Genomic DNA, 22,408 nt, shown 5'->3' on the forward strand with positions numbered 1-22,408 from the left:
ATCTTAACTGTTGAGGCAAAGCACCCTGGGAACTGGTGTTGAGGGAGAGAGTGTTCCCCCATCTCTCCTCACTTGAACCACAGTTTGGTGGTGTAGTTCCCTGTATCCCCATAAACATGCCAATCAGAACATTCCCATGCCAAAAATAATTTCTGTGATCTCCGATTCTGGTGTCACTCTTAATTAGTATGACCCCATATCAATGTTATCACTCCTATTTCTAACGGCTCTAGCTGCAGTTCTTCTCTAGATGCCGCTCAGTCTCTCAGACCAAATTAACAGAAGTCACTTTGCATAGCTGGCTCTTACTATGAGTACACCATCTGCTGATATTAGTTAGGCTTACATCTCGTCACTCATATTCAGTCATTTACTGAAGTCTTATTGGTGTAAATCTGTTGTGTCAGAAAACTGGTCTCCATTACCACTATTAAGGAGGAGTGCATAGCACAGCCCTGTCATGAAACAGAATGAGGTAGCAGCAACAGATGGTAACTTTGAGAAACAATTGTGGAAGAATCCCAAGAATAAGATAGAGCAAAGTTTTTATCCAGTGGCATCTTTAAAACCAACAAAGTTGTATTCAAGGTATGAGGTTTTGTGTGCATGCACACTCCTTCAGACACAATGAAATGAAAATTACCTGTCCATATACATATAGGTAGAGGGTGAGCAGCCAATCACCCGACTTCAAAGAATATGATGCTGTTAAGGTCGCCTCCGTGCTTGAGAGGAAATGGATGGGCTGTAATGGCAGGGTCTCAGTTAATTACTCTCAGCATTCCACCATTAAGGATACATTGGTCTCCAATTTAGACATACTTATTTCCTTCACTATGTCCTCCCTCTGAATTGAACTCAAACAAATTATAACCATATAAACTGAACTTAACAGGGATATTGGTTTCTTATTTCAGTACATATGCTCACCTCATTCATCCCTTCCATCTGTATGGTAATGACAAACCACCTCTGCTTCTCTCTTGCCTTGGAAGCCCCTTGCTGGAAATGCCATAAGTTAGTTGCAGTTTGATGGCACATATGTGCATACATGTTTGATCCCAATAACAAGTCCTCCACTTTTAAACAAATGTACCAGTTTTAAATACCCCTTCCATCTACTTTGTGTTAATTGATCATCAGCACAGGAAAACTCCCCCTTCCCACACACTATTTCGTTCTTTAGCTTTCCTCTCTGAGGGACCTTAAAGCCTTTACTTCCTTCAAATTAATTTTGATTATTCATAATTGGCTTCAGAAAATGCAGGCTAGTTGGTTTTGTTGCATGTTTGTTTTTTCTTTAATGTATATTCTTGGGTAAGAGACAGAATGATTTCCCCTCCCCCCCCCCCTTTAGCTTATAGTATATAATGAAAAGAACAAGAAACTCTGGTTTAAATGGATACAGAGATGTGAACTTAGATCGATGCTAATCAGAATGCACATCTAAAGGTTTCATTAAAGCACAGTTAAGGCATTTTGGTCAAGATTAATATGAGTCTGGGGCTGTTTTGGGCAGAGAGATTGGCTCAGTTAAAATGGAGAATGTGTTTCTTGTTAAAACAGTTATAGGCTACAGGATGTTATCAATCTGCTTCAGAAAGTGCTGTGTCGCTGATTTCAGGTCACTAACTTGCACACTATTGTAAGTGTGGGTTTTAACTTACCTTATATAGGCACAGAGGGAGCTGTGATTCTGTGGACTTTATAAGGCTTTAAGGAGGAAATTTTTTAAAACCAGGGAGGCAGTGGTAGCAAGTAATAGCTTCTGGCTTGTAAATTGAGCTTTGGTTTCCTAAAAGCCTGACCTATTGAACTCTTTTGGCACACCTATGCTCAGAGCTATGGAAATGCAAATCCAATGCTTGTTGCTCTTTTATTTAGTAGAGATAATGTAATTAGTTGTTGCTGTCTTCTGATAAGCTACTCCCATCCAGCTTTTGAAGAAATGCCCTGAATTTTTTCCAGTGCTGAATGCAGTCCATCAAGTACAAATAACCAGAAGGCTTTCATTCCCCCTCCCTCTCCCCCGCTACTGTTTTACATTGCTGAGATGACTTAAAGGCATTTTGGTGTATTTCCCCTCCTCCCTCCAAAAAAGGAAAGAAAACAAAAGAAACTTAGATCTTTTGGGAGAATGAGCTACATTTGACCATCACTTTCAGTAATACCACATGTACCTGTAATTATTTATTTGCCACTGAAATCCAGTTAGGATTTGTTTGGTTTTATTTTCCAAGCTATTCCTAGGTAAACACTTTAAAAGAATAAGAACTTTATCATGGGCTATGATTTGCAAATGTTTTATTTTCCAAAAATTAAACTTAAGGGAGCTATTCCTAGCTGCCCTGAGCCTGCCTTTGGTGGGGAGGGCAGGATATAAATTAAATAAATAGACATTTTAAAAGAATAAGACGTTCAGAAATATCATGGGCTATGATTTGCAAATGGCAGGGAATTGCTGATAAAGAACTGTCCTTTAAAGTTTTCTTACTCATGCTGGATAATAGCATATATTCCAGTTTTCACCTGTCCCAGGCATTTAGTAGGCTGTAGTTGCTTTTTGCAAGTACACTTCCCTTAATAATAATAATAATAAATTTTATTTATATCCCGCCCTCCCCACCTTGGCAGGCTCAGGGCGGCTAACAACATTTCATAAAACATACAATAATAGATAAAACCTTTAAATTTAACAATATAAAACATTCAACTTAAAAACATTAAATCCAATATATACAGTTAAATAACTTTGTCTGACAGTGCTGATGGTGTTTGACGCTAGTTCTGCCAGTATATACACAGTGGTATAGGTCTTTAAACCGCATAAGTACACTTCCTTTCCCTCTGCCAAGTATCCAGTATACTGTGTGATGTTATTAGTCTTTTAAAGCCTGTGTGCACCTTTGGAATGTTGAGAGAAAGTGAGGAGTGCTATCTTTAAATGGCTGCTGTAGGAGGCGGAGCCAAATACAGCCATGAAAAACATTTTCATTTAAACAAGAACAGCCAGTAACATTGACCCTGCCAGCTTACAGTAGTCCAGCCCACATTTTAAAAAGCTTGGTGAGTGCCAAGGGAAGTAGTAGCAGGTGCTACAGTGCCCATTGGCAATATGTTGGGGAACCCTGCCCTATTTGATAGAAGCAACAGACACACAAGAATCCCCCCCCCCCACAAACTTCTGCCCTGATCTATGAGGTCAGAATATTAGTGGGGGGGGGGGTTAAATCTCTCGGCGGTCTGCTATCATTCCAACTGTTAATTTCGTTTTTTAAAGAGTCTCAGTATTATCAAAGTCACAGTATGAACTAACTTAAAGCAAGCAAGAGTGGGCTGTGGTTTAAAAAACCAGGACACAGACTTGCAATTTAGATTTAAACTTTTCTTTATCGTAAAGGAAAGCAGAACTTCATGGCCTCAGTTTACAGGAAGAAATTTTTAAATTTTGGTTGGCAAAAGTTTTAAATTTTTAAGAATTTTAAATGTGTTGTCTCCGGCTATTTCTACTAGTATTCTTCTAAGTTTTTATGATATATTGGTTCTATTGTTGTTATTACCCAAATTGCATTCCAGTTTTCTGGGGAAAAGTTGAGCCTTAAGTCTCAAGGTATTCCAGCAGGTTTTGGGATGTGTTGGGGAAATGGGGGTGGCTGATTGGCATGGCTTCTAGGCGCATGTTTGTCCCAGAACAAAGAAGCAGGACAAGCAGGATTCTTACTCAATGGTAAAAGCATTCAAAAAATCTCTAAGCCCTTCTTCCAGCTTTCCAGTCAGAATTGGTAAAACAAGCTCTTTACCAATGAAGTTGAAGACTGGAAACCAACCAATCAGCAAATACACATGGAAAAGAATAACAGTGCAATCCTAAGCAAAGTTAGAGCTTTCAAAGCACATTAACTTCAGTGGACTTAGAAGGCTGTAATTATGTCTAGGATTTTACTGTAAACACTCTGACCTGTGAAGCAGTCTTGTGTACTAAAGGAATGCTACAGGAGCAAGTCACATACACCGTGAGCTGCTTGATAGGAAGAAGGAAATTCCTCCAAAGCTTTTATGCGGAACTCAAAAACTAAGTTGGCATAACTTTTCTAACAGTATGGGAGTGGGGTGGGAATCTGAGGCTTCTACTGTCAAATGGCAGACATAGATCCACAAAGGAAATCAAATGTTCACACCAATAAACAGGCAACTTGAGAATAGCATTAGAGATAACAGAACTGATCAGTCTGTGTTGACCAAACCTCTAACTGTCTGGCCCTTTTTTCCCACTTCCTGATATGCTCAGCTCTTCTCCCAGGGAGGAAAAAAAAGCAAGCAAAGATGTGTCATTGTGCTTAAAGCCTTTGGTGTAGAGCAGGGGTGTCAAATGTCCAGCCCATGGGCCAGAACTGGCCCACTCAGGGCTTTAATCAGGCCTGCAGCACTTTTCTTCCCCTCTCCTGTCCTCACCCTTTAAAGCTCTGAGGCTGCCGAAGTTCCCAGCTCCTTCTTTGTCTTTGCTGGCTGCAGCAGGAACCTCTTCTGGACTTGCAAAGCTGCAAAGAAAATGCAGGATGGATTTTTCCATTAAGGTGTCTGAGTAGTCTGTCTGAGTGTAGAGACCTTAATGGAAAATCCATTCCATGTTTTCCTTTCAGCTTTGTCTGTGCTGCAATGTATTTTAATGGAGTGGAGCTCAGCTTCACTTTTCAGTGTTTGTATGGCCAGCTAGAAGCTGTTCCTTGCTGGAGCTATGTGACCTCCAAATAAAGGGTTGATGCTTTGAGCCAGCTTGTCTCTGCTGAATGGATGTGAGAACTGGTGCCTAGTGAGTACTTTAATCTGGGAACCCACAGCCAAAGGGAGATATTACACTGAAGAGCCATTGCCAATCTGAGTAGACCTGGGGTGGGGGGAGATGCTTGCACTGCCCAGCCATTTCATATTTTCCTAAGCTTAGAGCATTTTATATTTTTAGTTTCTGCTAAAACTAAAATTGCATTGCTAAATTGCACTGTTTTTCCACCTTTCCATTTTAAACAAAACATTGCAAGAGTTTTAAGCATGTTTATATTTTAAGTAAAAATAATATATTTAATTGTATTTCTCTATATCCTTTATAAAATTTATATCTCCACTACCTGGCATTACATTTTATGACACGCATGGCCTGACCCAATGAAGTCCCATTTATGTCAGATCTGGCCCCCATAACAAATGTGTTCAACACCCCTAGAGAGCCTGCTTCTCATGTTACATACACACACAGCATGCAGTGCCATAATGTGCCTCAACTGGGCCTTTGTGAATTGCACATCAGCCTATGAATTTATCCTGACTGCTGCTTTTTGCATAATACATTTTTCTATTCAGATATTACTTCTGTGTAGGAAATGGCAGATATTCAACATGAACCATCATTGCAAACATATCTGTGTGGCAGTGTTCTAGAAAGGTCCAATTGGCAAGTATCTTTGCAGAGTAACAGATATGTAAGTTGCATGTTGGTAATGTACCTGTATAGTGCACACAGCTTCTTACAGGGGAAGGAAAATACAAGTAGAAAATTCATCATTTGTGAAGCCACTCTTAGTAGTATTCACTTGCGCTCCCTAGCAGTCTAAACAAGAAAGAAATAGTAGTTTCATTATTTCCCTTCACTGTAGCTTATGCAACTGTAGGCTTTAAAATGAAAGCACTCCCAAATGGATCCTAATAGATTCCATGGGACACTGTTAATTTTTTAAAAAAAATTATATGCTGTTTTGTTTGATTTTAGATATGCACACAACTTAGCTGCTTAGCTAATGCCATTGTTTATATAATGTCATCAGCTAAGTACAAGAAGGCAAGTCCCTATCCCAAGGAGTTTCCAGTCTCTAATAAGGGAGGCCAAGGTGGGAATAAACAGGGGAAGAATGTGCATTCATGATAGTTACAATATGCCATTATTTGATCCATGATGGAAGAAAGATGGGTTATAAATAATATTTTTGTGACTTTTAATTCCCCCCTCCCTTACATTTTATTGGTCTTAGACTGGAGTGACTGCAAAGGAGCAAAGTACTCCTTTTACTCATTGGTATGTCTGCAGAGTGCATGCAAGTGGTTGTATTTTGGGTATTTAAAAACTGGCTTTGTTCTAACACCTTCCCCTCCTTCTGTAACTCCTGGCAGTTTGGTTTTTAAACTCCAGTGCGGGGGGTTTGAGGAAAGACAGTGTGGCAGCCAGAGCAGAAATGGAAACATCCCAGTAGCATAGTTATAACCACACGATGGAGACTTTGAGTCATGGCCTATGTTCAAAAACAAAGGCAGAAATGTAAAAGGGATGCAGAAAGTTCAGAATTTGCCTTGCTTCCAAATTCCACAATGTTAAATACATAGCAAAACCTTAGCCCTTTTTTACCGCTGGATATGGCATGTCTTAAAGGTAGATAACCTGTTGATTCAGGTTTAAATTTTTCATGGGATTAAACTTAGAGAGGAGTCAGTACGGGAGAAATTCTACACATTTGGGAGGAGAGAGGGAGGGGAAATCCCACGTCAGACAAAAAGACTGTTAGGCTTATATACTGCTGCTAATATCTTCAGCAAAATTCTAAGTGTGTTTACTTAGAAGCTCCAAGCAAGTGTAGGAAAAGCCAAGGTGGCTATGGAGCTTGGATCTGGGAGACTTTTAAAGTCCTTTTCTAGTCCCTTGGAGGGTGGCATAAAAATGTACTAAATAGATTTTCTTGATGGCTCACATCTCTTCCCCCGCCCCCCACGCACTTACAGAAAAATCACTCTTCTGAGCATCTTCTAACTGTTGGGCTTTCTTTTCAGGATCAAGGTCAAGCAGACAAAGAGGGAGAGGATCTTAATGATATTTGAATGTGATGTTTGCATTGTTATCTGTCCTATGTCTGTCAGATTTAGTGGACTATAAATCTAAATAATGTAGGTGAACAACTGTGTCCTCCTTTGTAGGATGGGATACAATAGTAGTCAGTTAAGAAGTCCCATTTGTTCCAAAAGTCATGCTTCAGAATCAGATTGGTTGATGATGGGTTTGGAATGACTATTGGGAAAACTGACTGGGCAGCCACAATAACTTCTTCATGCAGTAATTTCAGCATGACTTTTCGGCTCTGCCGCAGCCTGGTGGAGCTCTCTGCCAAACACTATCAGGGCCCTGCAGGATCTTATGCAATTCTGCAAGACAGAGATGTTCTGCCAGGCTTCTGGTTGAGGACAGCAACGGTTTCCATCATGGCCGGCACCCTCGCTTGTTGTGTAGACTTGCTCTGTTCCCCTTCCCCACCCCCTATGAGGAGGCCGGCAATCCAGATTTAGGAAGTAATTTATGAAATTCACCATCTGATTTTTTTTTTAGATGTATTGTATTTGTATTATTTAAATATTTTTATTTTATGATCTTGATGTTTTTATCAAATGTTGTTCATTGCTCAGAGCCCTGCAGTAGCAGGGATAGAATGATTCATTGATGATGATGATGATGATGATAGAGTGATTCATTGATGATGATGATGATGATGATGATGTTGATGATGATGATGATGATGATGATGATGATGATGATGATGACAACAACAACTTTCTTTTCTTCCCTACCCAACAGAAGAACGAGTGGTTCCCATAGAAGTGTGCCGTTCCAAGCTGTCCAAATACTTGCAGGGAATTGTTTTCCGCTGTGACAAGTGTACCTTCACCTGTTCCAGTGATGAGAGTTTACAGCAGCACATAGAGAAGCACAATGAGCTAAGACCTTACAAATGCCAACTGTGCTATTATGAGACCAAGCACACGGAGGAGCTGGATGCTCATCTTCGAGATGAGCATAAGGTAAGTCCTTACTAGCTATTCCTGGCAGGGCACATGCCCCATTCTGAAATCCACATAGCAGCAGACAGATGCTGGTTGTCCAGTATAAGCTGCCATTTTCTCTGAACCTTACAATGAAGTATTTCTTCACCCCGTGATTAGCAAGTCCATGATGCTTGCTGCTAGTTTTTATTAGGCAGATTCACAGAGGACACATCTAACAGTGACTACAGGGGACTCCATGTGCAAAGGCATTGTACCTCTGGGTACAGCTGAAGGTTGCTTGCAGATTCTCCATATTTTCCACATTACACAGAAGCAACCCAGATTTGCTTCTGAGCTTCGCATAGACTCCAGTGCCTGATCCTCCTCCTCCTCCCCTGGTCTTGTCAACAGCAAGAATGTTCAGTGAGAAAAGCCATGACTCACTTTTGAGTCCTGAGCCCCACATTTGAGAACAATTGTCTACAGACCACTCTTGGAAAGACAAACTGTGTTAATAAGGTATAAGAAGATAACAAGGAGGTTTTAAAAGATATAGCCTGGATACCAGGATGTAAAAGAAGACTCCCAAGTTTCTGAATCTTTTGAGTTGGTACTTTCCCCCCCTGATTTGAATCAGACCTTGAATCCTAACTCAAGCCTAAGTGGTTGCCCTCCAACACATGGTTATTGATACAAGGATCTTGGAGAGCCAGGTTTAAATCCCCACTCTGCCATGGAGTCTTGCTAGATGACCTTTTATACTTCTCAACCATTTATACCAGAGGTGTCAAACATGCAGCCCGGGGGCTGAATCAAGCTCCTTGAGGGCATCTATCAGGCCCCCAAGTGACTGGCTGTTGTCTGCTTCCTTTTCCCTTTCTCTTGCTTGCCTTGCCAGGCTTGTTCAATTGCACAGGCTCCTCCCTTGGGGAGGAAGGGGGGAAGGAGAACTTGCTTTGCTGGGTTCTCTTAATCACACAGCAGAGCTACAGAGCCAAGCTTCTCTTCCATCTAATGTCTGAGGCTCCCCTCTTACACTCCTTGTCCCAGTGGGGAAAGAAGGAAAGAACCAGAGTTTCCTTTGCCCAGTTCCCTGGATCCCATGGGAGAGATACAAAGAAAGCACTTTTAAGACCAATGAGTGCTAATGTTTTAAGCATGTTTTATGTTAAGTTTTAAAAAATGTTTAATTGTGTTTGTGTCCTTTATAAAGTTTATATCTCCGCTACCTGACATTACATTTTATGACACACATGGCCCAGCCCAACAAGGTCTCATTTATGTCAGATTCAGTCCTCCTAACAAATGAGTCTGGCACCACTGATTTATACCCTATCAGCTGAACATACATCACAAGATAAAATGGAGGAGCGGTGAAGGATGTAAGCTGTTTTGGGTCACTGCTGGGGAGAAGGGCGGGGTATAAGTGAAGTAAGTAAATATTCCTTCAGTGGAAGAGGAGCCACTTGAGTTAAAGGAAGAATTCTTAGGCTGGAAGAAGATGGATTCGCCTGCAAGTCATGGTGATTTCTGGTGACCCCCTAGTGGGGTAGGACATTTTTCAGAAAGGTGGCTTATATCACCTGCCTCTGTGTCCTGGCTCTGTTATTCCTTGGAGATCTCTCTTCTAAGTACTTGCCAGGGTTGGCCTTGCTTAACTTCCAGGATCTGACAAGATTGGTCTTGCCTGGGCTATCCAGGTCAGGGTGACAAAGATGTGGTTTTTTTAAATATACTGATATTTTGATTTTAAGATACCATTTGTTTTGTAAACTGCTTGGGGAATCTGAATTGGCAGAGGAGTGCTGAGAATAACAACATTTAAAATTCCAGTGGTGGCTGCATAGCACTATGACAAATGTATTTTCTTTCCTCTTTCATAATTGGAGGTGTATTTGCTACCTTAGACCTAGGTTATTTTGTCTGTTTCCTCTGCAAACATTTTACTGGTGCATTCCCAAAACTTGGCTGCTGGCTTTTAGTATTGTTCTCTCATCCCCAGCATTATTATGCTTTTTTTTTGGGGGGGGGGGGTGGAATCTCATGGCTTTCCCCCCCTCTTTAAAATAGGGGAGTACTAACAAAAGAATCTATCTGTCTTTGCTGTGCTCTGTTTAACACTTCAGGAGACTCAGATCATTGCTATAATTATGTGGGAGAGACACTGTTGCAAAATTCGAGACCTGGCTTCCCACTGTCATATGAGAACTTCAAGCATGATGTTGTGCAAACAGCACCCAAATGAACCGAGTCCCCCTGTATTTCTTTTTTCTTCTCCAAAGGTGAGTCGCAACTTTGAGCTGGTTGGACGGGTTAACTTAGACCAATTGGAACAAATGAAGGGAAAAGAGGAGAGTTCCAGCAGTGATGAGGAAGAAAAAGAAGAGGACATGAGTTCCAAGGAGGAAGAAAGAGGTCAGCATTCATGTCTGGTTTCTGATGCTCAGCATAAAATTATATCTAGATCCTTCCCTCTCCCCAGGATCAACAGATCTGGCTTACCAGCATTTTTCCACCCAAATAAGCAACAATGAGGCTTTGACTTTTTAAAAAATGTAAGCCACAATGTCTCCAGAACGTAAATGGCCAGGCCCTGTCTCTTGCCACATAAAGGAAAGGCTCTCCCCACTGCCCCCCACACACTGCTTATTTGAAACCAGCAATCTTCTGCACAAGCAGGCTGGCCTAAGTGAACTCTGCACAGGATTGTGCTGTTAATCTCTTCGCCTAATTCAGCATCCCAGTTTGTATGAATATATAAAAGGTGGATAAACCCTGCAAGCAAAGGGATCTTTTGTATATATATTTCAGCCTCTATCCTTAAGTATTTCAAACACCCTGATGACTAGCCCTGCAGCATTTTTCTAGCTCTAGTTGAGATTGTTCCAGGACCGGTAGAAATAATTGAGAGTGGGATGGGCTTCTTGGTTTTTAAATAGATTCTTTCTCACTCAGAAGTTAGTTACGTAACCACTTTAACTGTATCTGGAATAAATGGGAACAATTTAAACTTGTATGGAGAAAAGGGATACATATTGCAAACTGACCAGAATGCCCTTCTGGTAATGGATAGGAAGAAGCTAGGTTACTTGGGGAAAGGGTGCTATGTTTTCAAAGATTTCAGGTTTTCATGGCTGGTAACATCATTAGGGTTTGTAGAATCTTTCGGGCTCAAGTGCCGTGTTCTACTGGAACACGGCACTAGTAGAACATGGCACTTGAGCCCGAAAGATTCTACAAACCCTAATGGTGCTATGTTTCCTCAAATAGCCTAGATGTGTTTCCACAAGTAACCTAGATGACCACCTTCTTGTGTAATGGTCTGTCTCTTGACTGAGTCCTTTCATCCTAATCTCAAGAGTTCCTTCCTCCCTTAAAGAGCAAGTAGCCTTCAAGGCCAAAGGATGTTGAAACTGCAAATTCAACTTGACATAGCAGTGGCTCATAGTTCTGGGTTCCTTTCCTTCTTGTCAACAGCAAGAATGTTCAGTGAGAAAAGCCATGACTCACTTTTGAGTCCTGAGCCCCACATTCCTGAGCTGCACATGCAACTGCTTGAAGTGCTATTTGATTCCATCAGTAGGAATCAAGTTGGGGAAGGCTGTGACTCAGTGCTAGGGCTGTACATGCAGAAGGTTCCAGATTCAGTCCCTGGCATCTCCAACAAAAAGCTTCTGGGCTGTGGGAAAACCTCTACCTGGGAACCTGGAAAGACACTGCTAGAGTAGGCAAACTGACCTTAGTAGGTCAATAATCTGATTCAGTATAAGACAGCTTCACATATTTCATGCACTGATGTAAGTGCCCGCAACAAGAGGGTGAGTAGCTAACTCATTTACTAGATCAATGTTCATAGGAAGTGAGAGTATTCATTTCTGTATTCTTAGATAAGTTTATGGTACACCTCTGTCCAGGCCTAACTCAGGTTTCATTATAATATTTAGCATTAATTAGCACTTCCTGAGCATTCAGATGGCTTTAATGTTCCTTATAACAATCCAAGAAGGTAGGCATAGCATCAGTGAAGGAATCAGTCACCTAGAGAGGCAAAGGACAGATCTGAACGGAAAACATCTCAATTCATAATTTTTAGCCACTCAGTTTATAATGCTTAGCACAAATTTGCAGTTTCCTCTATTCATTTTATGATCTTTGTCCAGAAGGGGAGTTACTAGTTCCATAACTTAAAAAAAAAACCAATCTATTGTCGTCCACAGTATGTTATAGTTGCAGGTTTGCTGCCTCTGAGCATCATTCTCAGCTACAAAACACTTTTGATAGATTCATTCTTCATGAACTACAACTACTATCTGTATCCTGCGTTATTTCCTTCCTTTCGGCAAAAAAATATATATTTGAAGACAGAGCTCCTGATTCAGGATTATTTCCATCAGCACAAACTGGTGAACTTCTACAATTTAATTGATAAAATAAATGTTTGCAAATGTGTGTACTCAATATAATTAATTTCAACAGTAGAATTTTAGGATTTTCAGCATAAAACTTCAGACGTTGCCTCCCCTCCCCCCCCCCAGCCTTGTTCTGTTTCAAATTTATTCCGTTCGAGGACCAAACTGTGAGATACTTAAGCGGATAAAGATCAACATTTTGTGAAAGATGCTTTTAGCATCAAGAGGGCAAAAATCTCTATAAAGGAATGTACGCTGCTTGACAGATATTTTCAGCAATCAGCATGTGAAAGGGGAGGGGGAATGCTTTGGGCAGATAGTGGTGATATCTCTTCCCAGTGCTGAAGCAAGCTTTGGAGAGGGGGGAGGGAAGAGAAGGGCACAGGCACTGTGTGGGTTTTGTGTGTGTGATAGTCAGTAGCTTAAGTTGGCTCATGAGCTGTGTACATTATAATAAAATGTGGAAATGAGGCAAGCGGAGATCAGCGGTAAATGAACCAAAATCCCCCATTTCTTTCATTATGTACTTTGAGAGGACTCCAGGAAGGCAAAGGCATTGGCATTCTGTTGTTTTCTTGCTCAAGATAATCCCCACTAAAGAATTAATGCTTGAAGCAGATGGCGCCATCTCATTTTCAGTGAAAAGAATCAAGCGAGATAGTCCAAGCAATTATTTTTAATGGCCTGTGTGGTGATCATCTTAATTTTGTGAAGGAAAAACGTTTCATCTTTCGTTTGGTGGCCTCTGCCCTTGTTCACACAGGGGCCTGTGCATGGAATGTCTACTGTGATTTCAAGGTGTTGTGCGGGTGCTCAATTATGCTGACTGGGCATGATCCAGCACTTATTAAGTCCCGCTGGTTTCAATAGGAGAGAGATTTAAGCACATAATTAGCTCAGCAGGACAAAGAAGCACTTAAACTTTGGCTGGATCATGACCACATTCTTAACTGGCAAGAGCATACCCAGATTAATAAAACACTTTATTGAGCTCTATCTTACATGCATCTAGTTGGAATTCTTGTGTCCAGGAAAGCTGTGGCTGTAGTCCATGTCAGATGAAAGCCAGTGGCAAAACTCCCATTTATTTCAATAGGATTGAATTGCAGTCAGTTTCCAGTGCTGAAAGCAGCAACAACCACAAACTGCTTCTCCCTTTTCAGTGCATCCTTGACCTATATGTTCACACCATAATGGGGAAAAATATGCAAGAACACTAGAATTTCCTCCCTTTTTTGTTCAGTCTACGTCTGTAGTAAAAAGCAGGCAAAACAAGTGATCATCTTTCGTCTGATGTTTGGGTGGGATCTGGGAGGGGTGAGGTGGCAGAGGGAATCTTTGTCTGGGGAACCGTGATGGCTGTTGGCAACCCTTTGACCGGTCAGATATTAACACAGTATGAAAAGACCTGGCGATGAACATACCTCATGCTTTGTGTTCATTTACATGGCAGTTTTGTGTGATGCAGATCATTTGTGCACAGACAAACACACTATCCCATGCAAACTCTTCTTTTTGGGGGGGAGGGGAGTATTTTTTTGTATTTTTATGTGCATGTGTTTGTGTGAGTGCTTGTGAGTTTGTGTGTGTGTGCACCTGGAAGTCATGGCAACCTCTGGTGACTGACCCATACTGGGGGCATGGAGGATATTGAGAGAGGTGACTGAATAAAGCCTGTCTCCACTTCCTGACTGCTGGTATTCCAAGGAGGTTTCCCATCCAAATACTTGCAAGAGTTGGTTGTGCTTAGCTTCTGAGATCTGATGAGATTGGGCTTGCCGAATCCAGGTCAGGGCACTCCCTTGCAAACTCTTGATCTGGAGATTCGCATATTTTTCCACAAAATGGAGTTACCAAAGAGCTGAAAGTGTTCCATGTTTGCATGCATTCATTTTTACATCCAAAGCTGTTGTCTGAATGCTGAGAAGCATGTATTAGAGATCATTAGCCCCCTAAAATAATCAGGTTTTCATCAGCAGCAGCTAGGAATATATTCTTGGACCTAGAATTGCATTTCAAGACTAATAAGGAAAGGATAATTTAGAACAAAGAGTAGAAATAAAATGGAAAATGTAGACATAAGGTTAATGACTCTCTGATTGCGTTTTGATGTGGGAGAAGGAATTGATAAATAGTATGCATAAGGTAACACATCTTACCAAATGTTAAATATTTCTCAGTTTCCATTAGATAAAAATTGGGGGTTTTATGTGTACCTAAAATGGGAGCTGCTAAGTGTCACACTTCCTTAATGAATCCAGATTTGTGTATAGCTTAATGATCACATTTAGTGTATCAGTAGTAGCTAATTAAGCTTTACACTCAGAATTCCTTCTCTTTATTTTCTCTTAAGAGGAATGGTTTGTTTACCTTCCAGAGGATTTCAAGGAAATGATGCATTCTAAAAAGGAAATATGGGGACCTTTAGTGAAGGCTAACATATGCTTTGTTTTCCTGTAGAGTCCATGAGGTTCTCTGAGAATGGACCTCCAGAAAAACGGTTCCCATGTGAATTCTGTGGTCGATCATTTGCGGAAGGCTCTGAATGGGAGAGGCACGTACTGAGGCACGGCATGTAAGTTGGTCTAAGAACTGCTTTTCTCTAAAGACCGTGGCTGCTCTCACACCTCCTCATCCATTGTGTACACAATGAAGGAAAGAATAGTAAAGATGAGTTCCTTCCAACATAGGAAAAAAATGGCCTTTCATTTGCAGATAAAGGACTCAGGTGCAGCTGAAAGAATCACCTCCATCCACTGAAGATTTTTTGCAGCAGCTGCTGAGGAGCACAGGCTACATGGAAAGAAAGAGGTGGCATAAACAGGGAAGATGGCAGGGCAGGTGGCTTAAGCAAAAGGAAGAAAGGAAGAATGAAGGAAATTTGATGAGGGAGTGTGCTCAGTTGAATTTCTACTGGCTTTTATTACCTTGAATAGTTCATTGCCACCTCTCTTTGATTAACAGAATAAGGTAAAATTATCCAGATGTGCTTAATTTGCATAATATCAGCTTATTTTTCTTGTTGCAGAATTTGGGCTTCCTCAGCACAGAATTCACAATACTTTATTGTTCTTAGCTCAAACTACATGCAATCCTGGTTATGGAATTCTGAAATCAGGAATGACCAGCTCTAGTATTCTTGAAAGCTACACTTTTTCTGCAAACTGAGGTCATAGGGCAGCAACAGTCCTCTTAGGTAGCTCAACCCCATCAGAAATAGTTGCGTGTATACAAACATTGGTGCACTTAGCAGGAGAGACTTGTGGAACATGTATAGTGTGGTCTGTTTGGGACCATTACTATGATGTCTCTGTATCTAAACATCTCACTCTCTGTTCATGGGATTTCCAGGGCTTTGAATGAAACCAAGCGAGTGATTGCTGAAGATGGCCAACTGAACGAAAGTGCAGAGGATAATGTTAAGGTACCGTTGGCAGAAGAGATGGAGAGCAGCGCAAAAATAGTGGTGGACTTTTCCCACAAGAACGAAACTGCCATCTGTATTGTTGCTGCTGATGATAAATCACTCCAAGAGAATGCAGAGGCCAAAAGTGAATGAACACCTGGTGTGATTTCAAACAACCTACTTGAACAGTGATCGATGGGAGAGGGTAGGGAGGGGGACAAGGAAGAATCAAAGCTGCTTTTAGGACTGAATGATCTATTTTCAAAGCACTGGTACCTGTGTGTGTGTGCGTGTGTGTGTGTACATATATTAAATTTATTTAAGTGAGGGCGATGAAATACGTGACTCCATTACATCGCTGTGGCTCTTCTGGATTTTGACAATGGGAAGTTGCGTTCATTTGAACTTGAGAAGCAAAATTCCCAATGTTCCTCACGTTAACGCCAACGTGCTTTGCCATGGAGACTTTGGATTGTTTCAAGAATGGAAGTGTCATGAGGATGGAAGAGTGCAGGGGGGACAACTTTCAGCGCACAAACTTGGGCGCTTTTTTTTCTAGTTTTAATATACATATTACGCTTTTTCCAGACTGAATGACTGACCGACGCTTTAGAAAAAGAAGAAGAAAAAACAAAATAAAAACTGCTTTTTGCTTAAAACAGTCACCTGTTTCCTAGTACCTCAGAATTAACCAAGGGAAATTTAAAAGAATACAAATCTCTGCATTTGTCAGTACTACCTGTTGTCATTGTGGTTAAATGTAGAGAGCGAGAGAGAGAGACTGACTGCTGGGCCAGATAGTGAATGGAAGAAAAATTTAAAAACCACAAAGTTTTAAAAGAAAGGAAAACAAAATTGTGCTCAAAATCCCTGTGGGGGTTTTATTTCTTGAAATACTGTGATTTTTTTAATTATTTTAGTAAAAAAATTACAAAAAAGAGAGAATTCCTAGATACCTGTCTGTGACTTGTCATCTTTTATTCCAGGTAAGCTATTTGTTAGCATTTGGCTATGATTTTAGGGTTTCTTTTGTATTAGACTCATGTGACTGACTCTATGCCGGGTTTTTTTGTTTGGCCCCGTGTCTCCATTCACTCAGCCTGAGGGATTACAAATACAGCACAATTAAGGGTTTGTTTTTTTTCCCATGTAAAGTAATGTTATTTTCTCCACCCCCAGGAGACTTGGGGCAGGAGAGAGGATTAGTTCTTGTGGATAGAGTATTTCTTTCTTTCTTTTTTAGTTTTAAACATGCAGGAATAGCAAAGAAGTAACTTTTTTAAGAAAAAGAAAAAAGAAAAAACCCATTAAAGAACCAAACTTACAGCACAGCTATGCAGGTTGTGGACCAATCAAATGGGTCCTCATAATCATTCTGTTGCTTGTCAAATTTAACATCTCACACTGATTATTATTTTGGTTTTAAGAACGGTTGCCTTTCTTTTCCTTTTTATATGTGGCGTGTCTTGTTTTGGTGCGACGGGGGAGGGAAGGAGGGGAGGGAGTTGATAAAAATTTCTGCAAGCTTGAGGTGACCCAGCTCCATGTTCTTGGGAGCCTGAAGAATACTCTGTTTGTGGATTTCAAGATGGGGCGTTAAACTGTTTGTATTGCCTCCCATTAGTTCTTCGCATGAGGGGGAACAGCGTAGCATAAATAGGAATCTACATGCATGGAATCTGTGCTCCCAGTTCCTTATTCACGTAAAGAACATTTTTATGTGTGTGAATATGAAACAGAAGAGCCAGACCCATGAGTAATGGTCTGATTGTGAACAAAGGGGTTTCTTTCCAAAAAATTAGAAAGTACTTGACTGAATCCTAGTTTTAGAAATGCATGTGTCTCTTTGGGTTAGTTTTCTTTTTCATGTTTTTGTTTGCTTTTTTTTTTCCAATCTTCGAGGATGTGGGGAGGGGAGTGGGTGGGAGGAAGGAAGGAAGCTGCTGAGAAGTCAGGCGTCCAACAGAACTTCTCATCTGATGGCAAGAAAGAGAGAAAAGAAAATAATACTGTTGCATTTGTGGAATAAGTGCTACTTGAAAAGCATGGTGTTTTGCTTTTGAGGATTCATATTTTGGGGGTAGGGTGGGGTTTTGTTTTTATTTGAAGGGAGGGAAAGTCATGTGGAAAACACATTGGAAGGACAAGTATAAATACACATTTTGTGTCTGTATGTTTTTTTAATTGGCCTCATTTCAAATGTATTTAAACAGTTCCATACCTGGATTGGGTGTTTGTAATGGTTACCAAAAATTAAAAAGATGAAAAAAATGAAATAAATGATTGTGACATGCTTTTATCACTACTTTATTTTTCAAATAACATGTAAATATTGTAATCCATTGGACTTGTTTTTGTTTTGTTTTTTTGCTAACCTGTTAATAAATATATGGGACCATTATCCTTTTTAACAAGCCTAGAATGTCATATTTTTGTTGTGTTTTTTTCCTCCCAAATGTATACCTTGATATATTGTGGACACATATTTTAGATGCATTATTATGATTCTGTTGGCTGTAATGATGACCTAGGATTGAGAATAACATTTTTTTTCATTTGTTTAATTTATACAGAGGACTTTTTCAGAGTTTGACAGAAGGAAATAAATAGCAAAATGATAACCTACTGGCTCCGGAACTCAGTATTTCCTAATCAAAATTAACTACTGCTCAGTGTTTGGTGGAAGGAGTGGAAGTTCTGAAATGTTGCACTGATAACTTTTTTTAAGGCAAAAAGAAAATGAATAAAGAATTTTCAAAAGTGAATGTGTGTATGGTTCTATCCAGTTGGGAATTAAACATTAAACCCCTTACCTCTCTCTCTTTTTAAAGCTTGTTTCCAAATCAAATAATAGGGGGGAATTTTCCTGAATTCTCTTTTAGTTAAGGGAAATCCCTGAAAGTAAAGGACTGTTGATACTTTTCAAATTTTGCTGCTTTTTTCCATCAAAAGGTGTGTATCTTTTCAAAATTATCTCCCTCTGGCAAAAACTCAAAGCAGTTATAGCTAGTAACACTATATTTACACAGGATTTGATATGATACACCCAAAGTTAAGCTTTTCAAAAGGTACAGTCCGATAAAGATTCACTTGGGGTAAATCTTACTAAACCCACAGGGATTTTCTTCTGAGTAAATATACTCATGATTGCCTTATGTCTCATTACTTTCAATGAAAAAACTAAACTTAAGAAGTAATGAACCCTGACTGGATTGTATTCAAAGTAAAATAGATTATTCCAGTACACTTTACTCTAAAGAACCAAATCATTCACTTCAGTAGACTTGGGTTGGCATCTTTCAAGGTGAAACTGTGACAGGAAAGATCCTGATTATAGACTTGAACTCAACTGCCACAATCATTCACTCTTTTCAATGTAATGGCTTCAAATCTTTATACTGGTGTTGTATCCCCTTTTGTATCTCACATAAAAACTGGTCTTCTTAATCCACCCTATCTTCCTGTTATTCTTGTCTATGGGGGCGATAACAAAGAATGGTATGTGGAGCACTGGCTGAATAAGAGCAAATGCAGCTACTGCATTTGTGATCGTTTCTGTTGGAGATAAGGGGTTAAGGTATGAATTAGAAGAGAGACCTGAAGGATGGGGGTACCCATTTCTCATTCTGGGTGATCTAGGAAGAAATTCCAGGCAATAGGGGTAATAAGGAATGAGATTATCTTGGTTAAATGTTCTCTGTTGGTGAAATGTTTTTTGTGTATATGTTTAAGGCCCCAAATGATGCCTAGTGATGCCTTTATGATTTGTTTCATTTCCCAAAGAAAGTTTTAAATGATTTAAAACACAAAGCAGTTTTTAGCCAATAAAACTAGACACATGCAGGACATAATCCAGTGAAATATAAACCACGTTGTAATTTGTTTGTTTCAGTGCGAGAATTAAGTGTGGATTTTGTTCCCATTAAACTGGTCATCTGCATGTAGGATGGGATGGTGTAGAAGGAAAATTCCTATGCAGAACCCAACCCACCCTCCCAGCCCTCAGTAAATTCCATTGCTATGATACTAATACAGCACTAAGGTATCAGATGGGGGCCTGCAATCCCATCAATTTCAGAAACACTATTGGGAGGGGCTTTTGGTACAGTTACTTGTATAGCAGAGCAATATACATCACAGGACTGCTGCTGCAAACAAGAACCTGAGTTCTTTTGCTCTTTCTCTAAACATGTGTTGTATTGTCATTGTGTGAGTTTTCTCCATCCTCACTCAAAATAGTGACTGCTATGTGTGGAAGTGGAGAAATACATGTGTAGGTTCTAAGGGATTCTGGCCTTGATAGGGAGAAGGCCATTTTCAGCAGCAGCCGTGTACCATAGTATGTAGTTCAGTGCCTATATCTTAAAGCTAGAGCAGGCTCCTTTACTCTTGTCTTTGGAACCAAAAGTCAAGGAAAGAAGTAGTGTTTCTAACTTAAAGTTCACTTCTGCCACTTTTGGCCTTAGGCAAACCATCCATCTCTCAGCATTACTTCCCCCATCTGCAATGCAGACATATGAATCTGTTGCAGAGTGGTTGTTCTTGCAGGGATTACAAGTAATATATGTTAAATGTTTTGAATACTCAGTAAAGTCCTCTGAATGCTCATGACCAGTAAGATTTGTGTTGCCCAATCAACTGTGGACTAATTATAAGAATGTTACAGTGAAATCCTAAAGAAGAGGCACACCTTTCTAAAACCATTATAGTCAGTGAAGCTTAGAAATGCACCGTGAGAGATGTGTGCATCACTGTTCATAGAAAATAATACAAACTATTAATATGCTCAAAATTCAAAAAGAAAACCATAATTACATATAGCATCCATCAAAGATGGAAAGAACTCTGTGTACAAGTGGCTGATTTCTTCCAGAAAAAAAGTGATACTCTTGATTCTCATCCAAAAAGACATTTTGCAAAATGAGATTATAAAATTCTCAGATAGTCACACTGGACTGTGAAAAGCATAATTCAGAGGAAAATGTTACATAAAACGGTAAGGGTGTGTGTATAAATGCAAGGTGCTTATATAAATGAGCCATTCTCCAGCACCCAGATTACGTACTTTTTGTTGAGGTCTGTTGATTGAAATCTGATTCAGCTGTAAGGAGAGGGCCATGCAGTTCCAAAGAAAGCTTTTAGAGCTACATCCTTGGGCATATAGTTAGGCAAAATAACCACCAGGATGAAGTTAGCAAAAAGAGATGAAACAGGCATAGCAATATTATTGTACACTACATAGATAAAATATTGGTGAATGCTATATATGTGCCAAGTGCAACTGTAAACACCACAGCTCAAGAGTAATTACTTGTTATACTACCACAAATTAATTTCACTTGTGCATTTCTGAGATTTCCAAAACCAAAATACTTTCATGTATTTATCACTGAGAGGGGGTGTGTTCAGTTTAAATCAGGGAGTCAAATCAACCCCTAAAAACAGTTCAGAAAGGGCTTCTCTCAAGGAACAGGAAAGGAATCTATTAATCTGAAGTTGATGCAGAACTGAATCAGACGCAAGATATAGTAAGCAGTCCAATAGGCATGTGGGAGATTCTTTTGGGACACTCTTCTTCTCCAGCTACATTTGGAGAAGTTCTATTTTCCAGGGATCCATCTAAAAGGAAGAAGAGAAGGGTGTAGGAGGAACTGCTTCTGAAGTAAAGGTTGACCATTGAGGAGCTATAATTCTGCCACAAGAGCTCAAGGGGGGGGGGGTCCTTGACATGAGGGTAGAAGCTTCTAGTGTTTCCTTGATGCCAGAGTTCCTCTTTGCTGCTTTTCTAAACAGAGTATGTTTTTTTTCTTTTCACCAGTTATTGAAGTTTCTTGAAAGAAAAGAGGTCCGAGTAGTTGTGGTTAGAGGAGATACTATTAAAAGGGATGGAGGCCTATGAGGGAGAAGAAATGGAGTTCATTTTGAGAGGCCTGGTAAGATGGTATTAAGCTGATGGGTAAAACAATCACTTTGCTGTTTTGCTCAAGCTGGCCTGTGATAACTAGGCCTCAAGCTTAATTGTCAACTCTGGTCACCATTTTAAGAGATATGTTTTTCTGAGGAGATGCTTGGACTACAAAACAAAACAAACTTTCTCCCCCGCCCTCACCCCCCAAATAAAAATAAAGTGCAGAAAATTCTCAGAGCGAAGTCTGCTCTTAGCAATGAGGGGGGAATTTGATGCCTGGCCCAGCCACCAGGGAGGCCTCAAGCAAAGTAACAAATGCTTGGGTACTGAAAGGTGTCATTTGAACTTTAAGGATCAAATTTTGATATTTCCTTGTAATGACTAGTTAAAGAATTTCCTACATTTGTGAGATGTGTTGAGAAGCACACCAAGGAGTATATGCTGTGATTCTTCATTGCCAACAGCATAGTTGCCAACAATTTTTCTATTCCTTCAACAGGTGACTCCCTGGCGGAAGTTTCTCAGGTGAAGCTTTTCCAATTATGTAGTGGGAAAAGTTTAAGCTGCTAGATTTCTGCTAGGCATGCAGCTGTTAAAAGTACAGGAATGTGCACAAGCTTTAAGCTATAGGAAATCCACAACCAGGAAAATCATCTTGTCTCTTTAAGAGTCACACTGCCACAAAAGATTACAGCAGTGGCTTCCTCTGCTGATCCCATCACCCCACTTGCCCTGGTGGAGCAAGTGGGACTCTCATTTTGCCCTACAACAGTTGGGATTGGAAAACTGGCACTGGGGTCAAAGGAAGAATTGTAGCCACACCTTTGGCAGCGACAAAACTGCTAAAGAGACAGGGTGATTTTCCAGGCTGCAGCCTGGCATCCCTATTAC

General features: G+C 40.2%; 1 protein-coding gene across 6 annotated transcripts in view; it reads left to right on the plus strand.

Annotated features, from left to right (window-relative positions):
• ZNF462 (zinc finger protein 462) overlaps positions 1-18,374 on the plus strand; it is a 173,815-nt gene extending 155,441 nt beyond the window's left edge. For all 6 annotated transcript variants that reach the window (XM_060237110.1, XM_060237108.1, XM_060237114.1 and 3 more), the window contains 4 exons: positions 7,607-7,830; positions 10,077-10,209; positions 14,664-14,778; positions 15,555-18,374. In XM_060237110.1, the coding sequence (XP_060093093.1) occupies positions 7,607-7,830; positions 10,077-10,209; positions 14,664-14,778; positions 15,555-15,762 (680 nt within the window). In that variant the 3' untranslated portion in view covers positions 15,763-18,374. The remainder of the gene's footprint in view (positions 1-7,606; positions 7,831-10,076; positions 10,210-14,663; positions 14,779-15,554) is intronic.
• Positions 18,375-22,408: the final 4,034 nt, after the last annotated feature.

Source organism: Heteronotia binoei, chromosome 4 (assembly GCF_032191835.1).
Source record: "Heteronotia binoei isolate CCM8104 ecotype False Entrance Well chromosome 4, APGP_CSIRO_Hbin_v1, whole genome shotgun sequence".
Classification (NCBI taxonomy): Eukaryota; Metazoa; Chordata; class Lepidosauria; order Squamata; family Gekkonidae; genus Heteronotia; species Heteronotia binoei.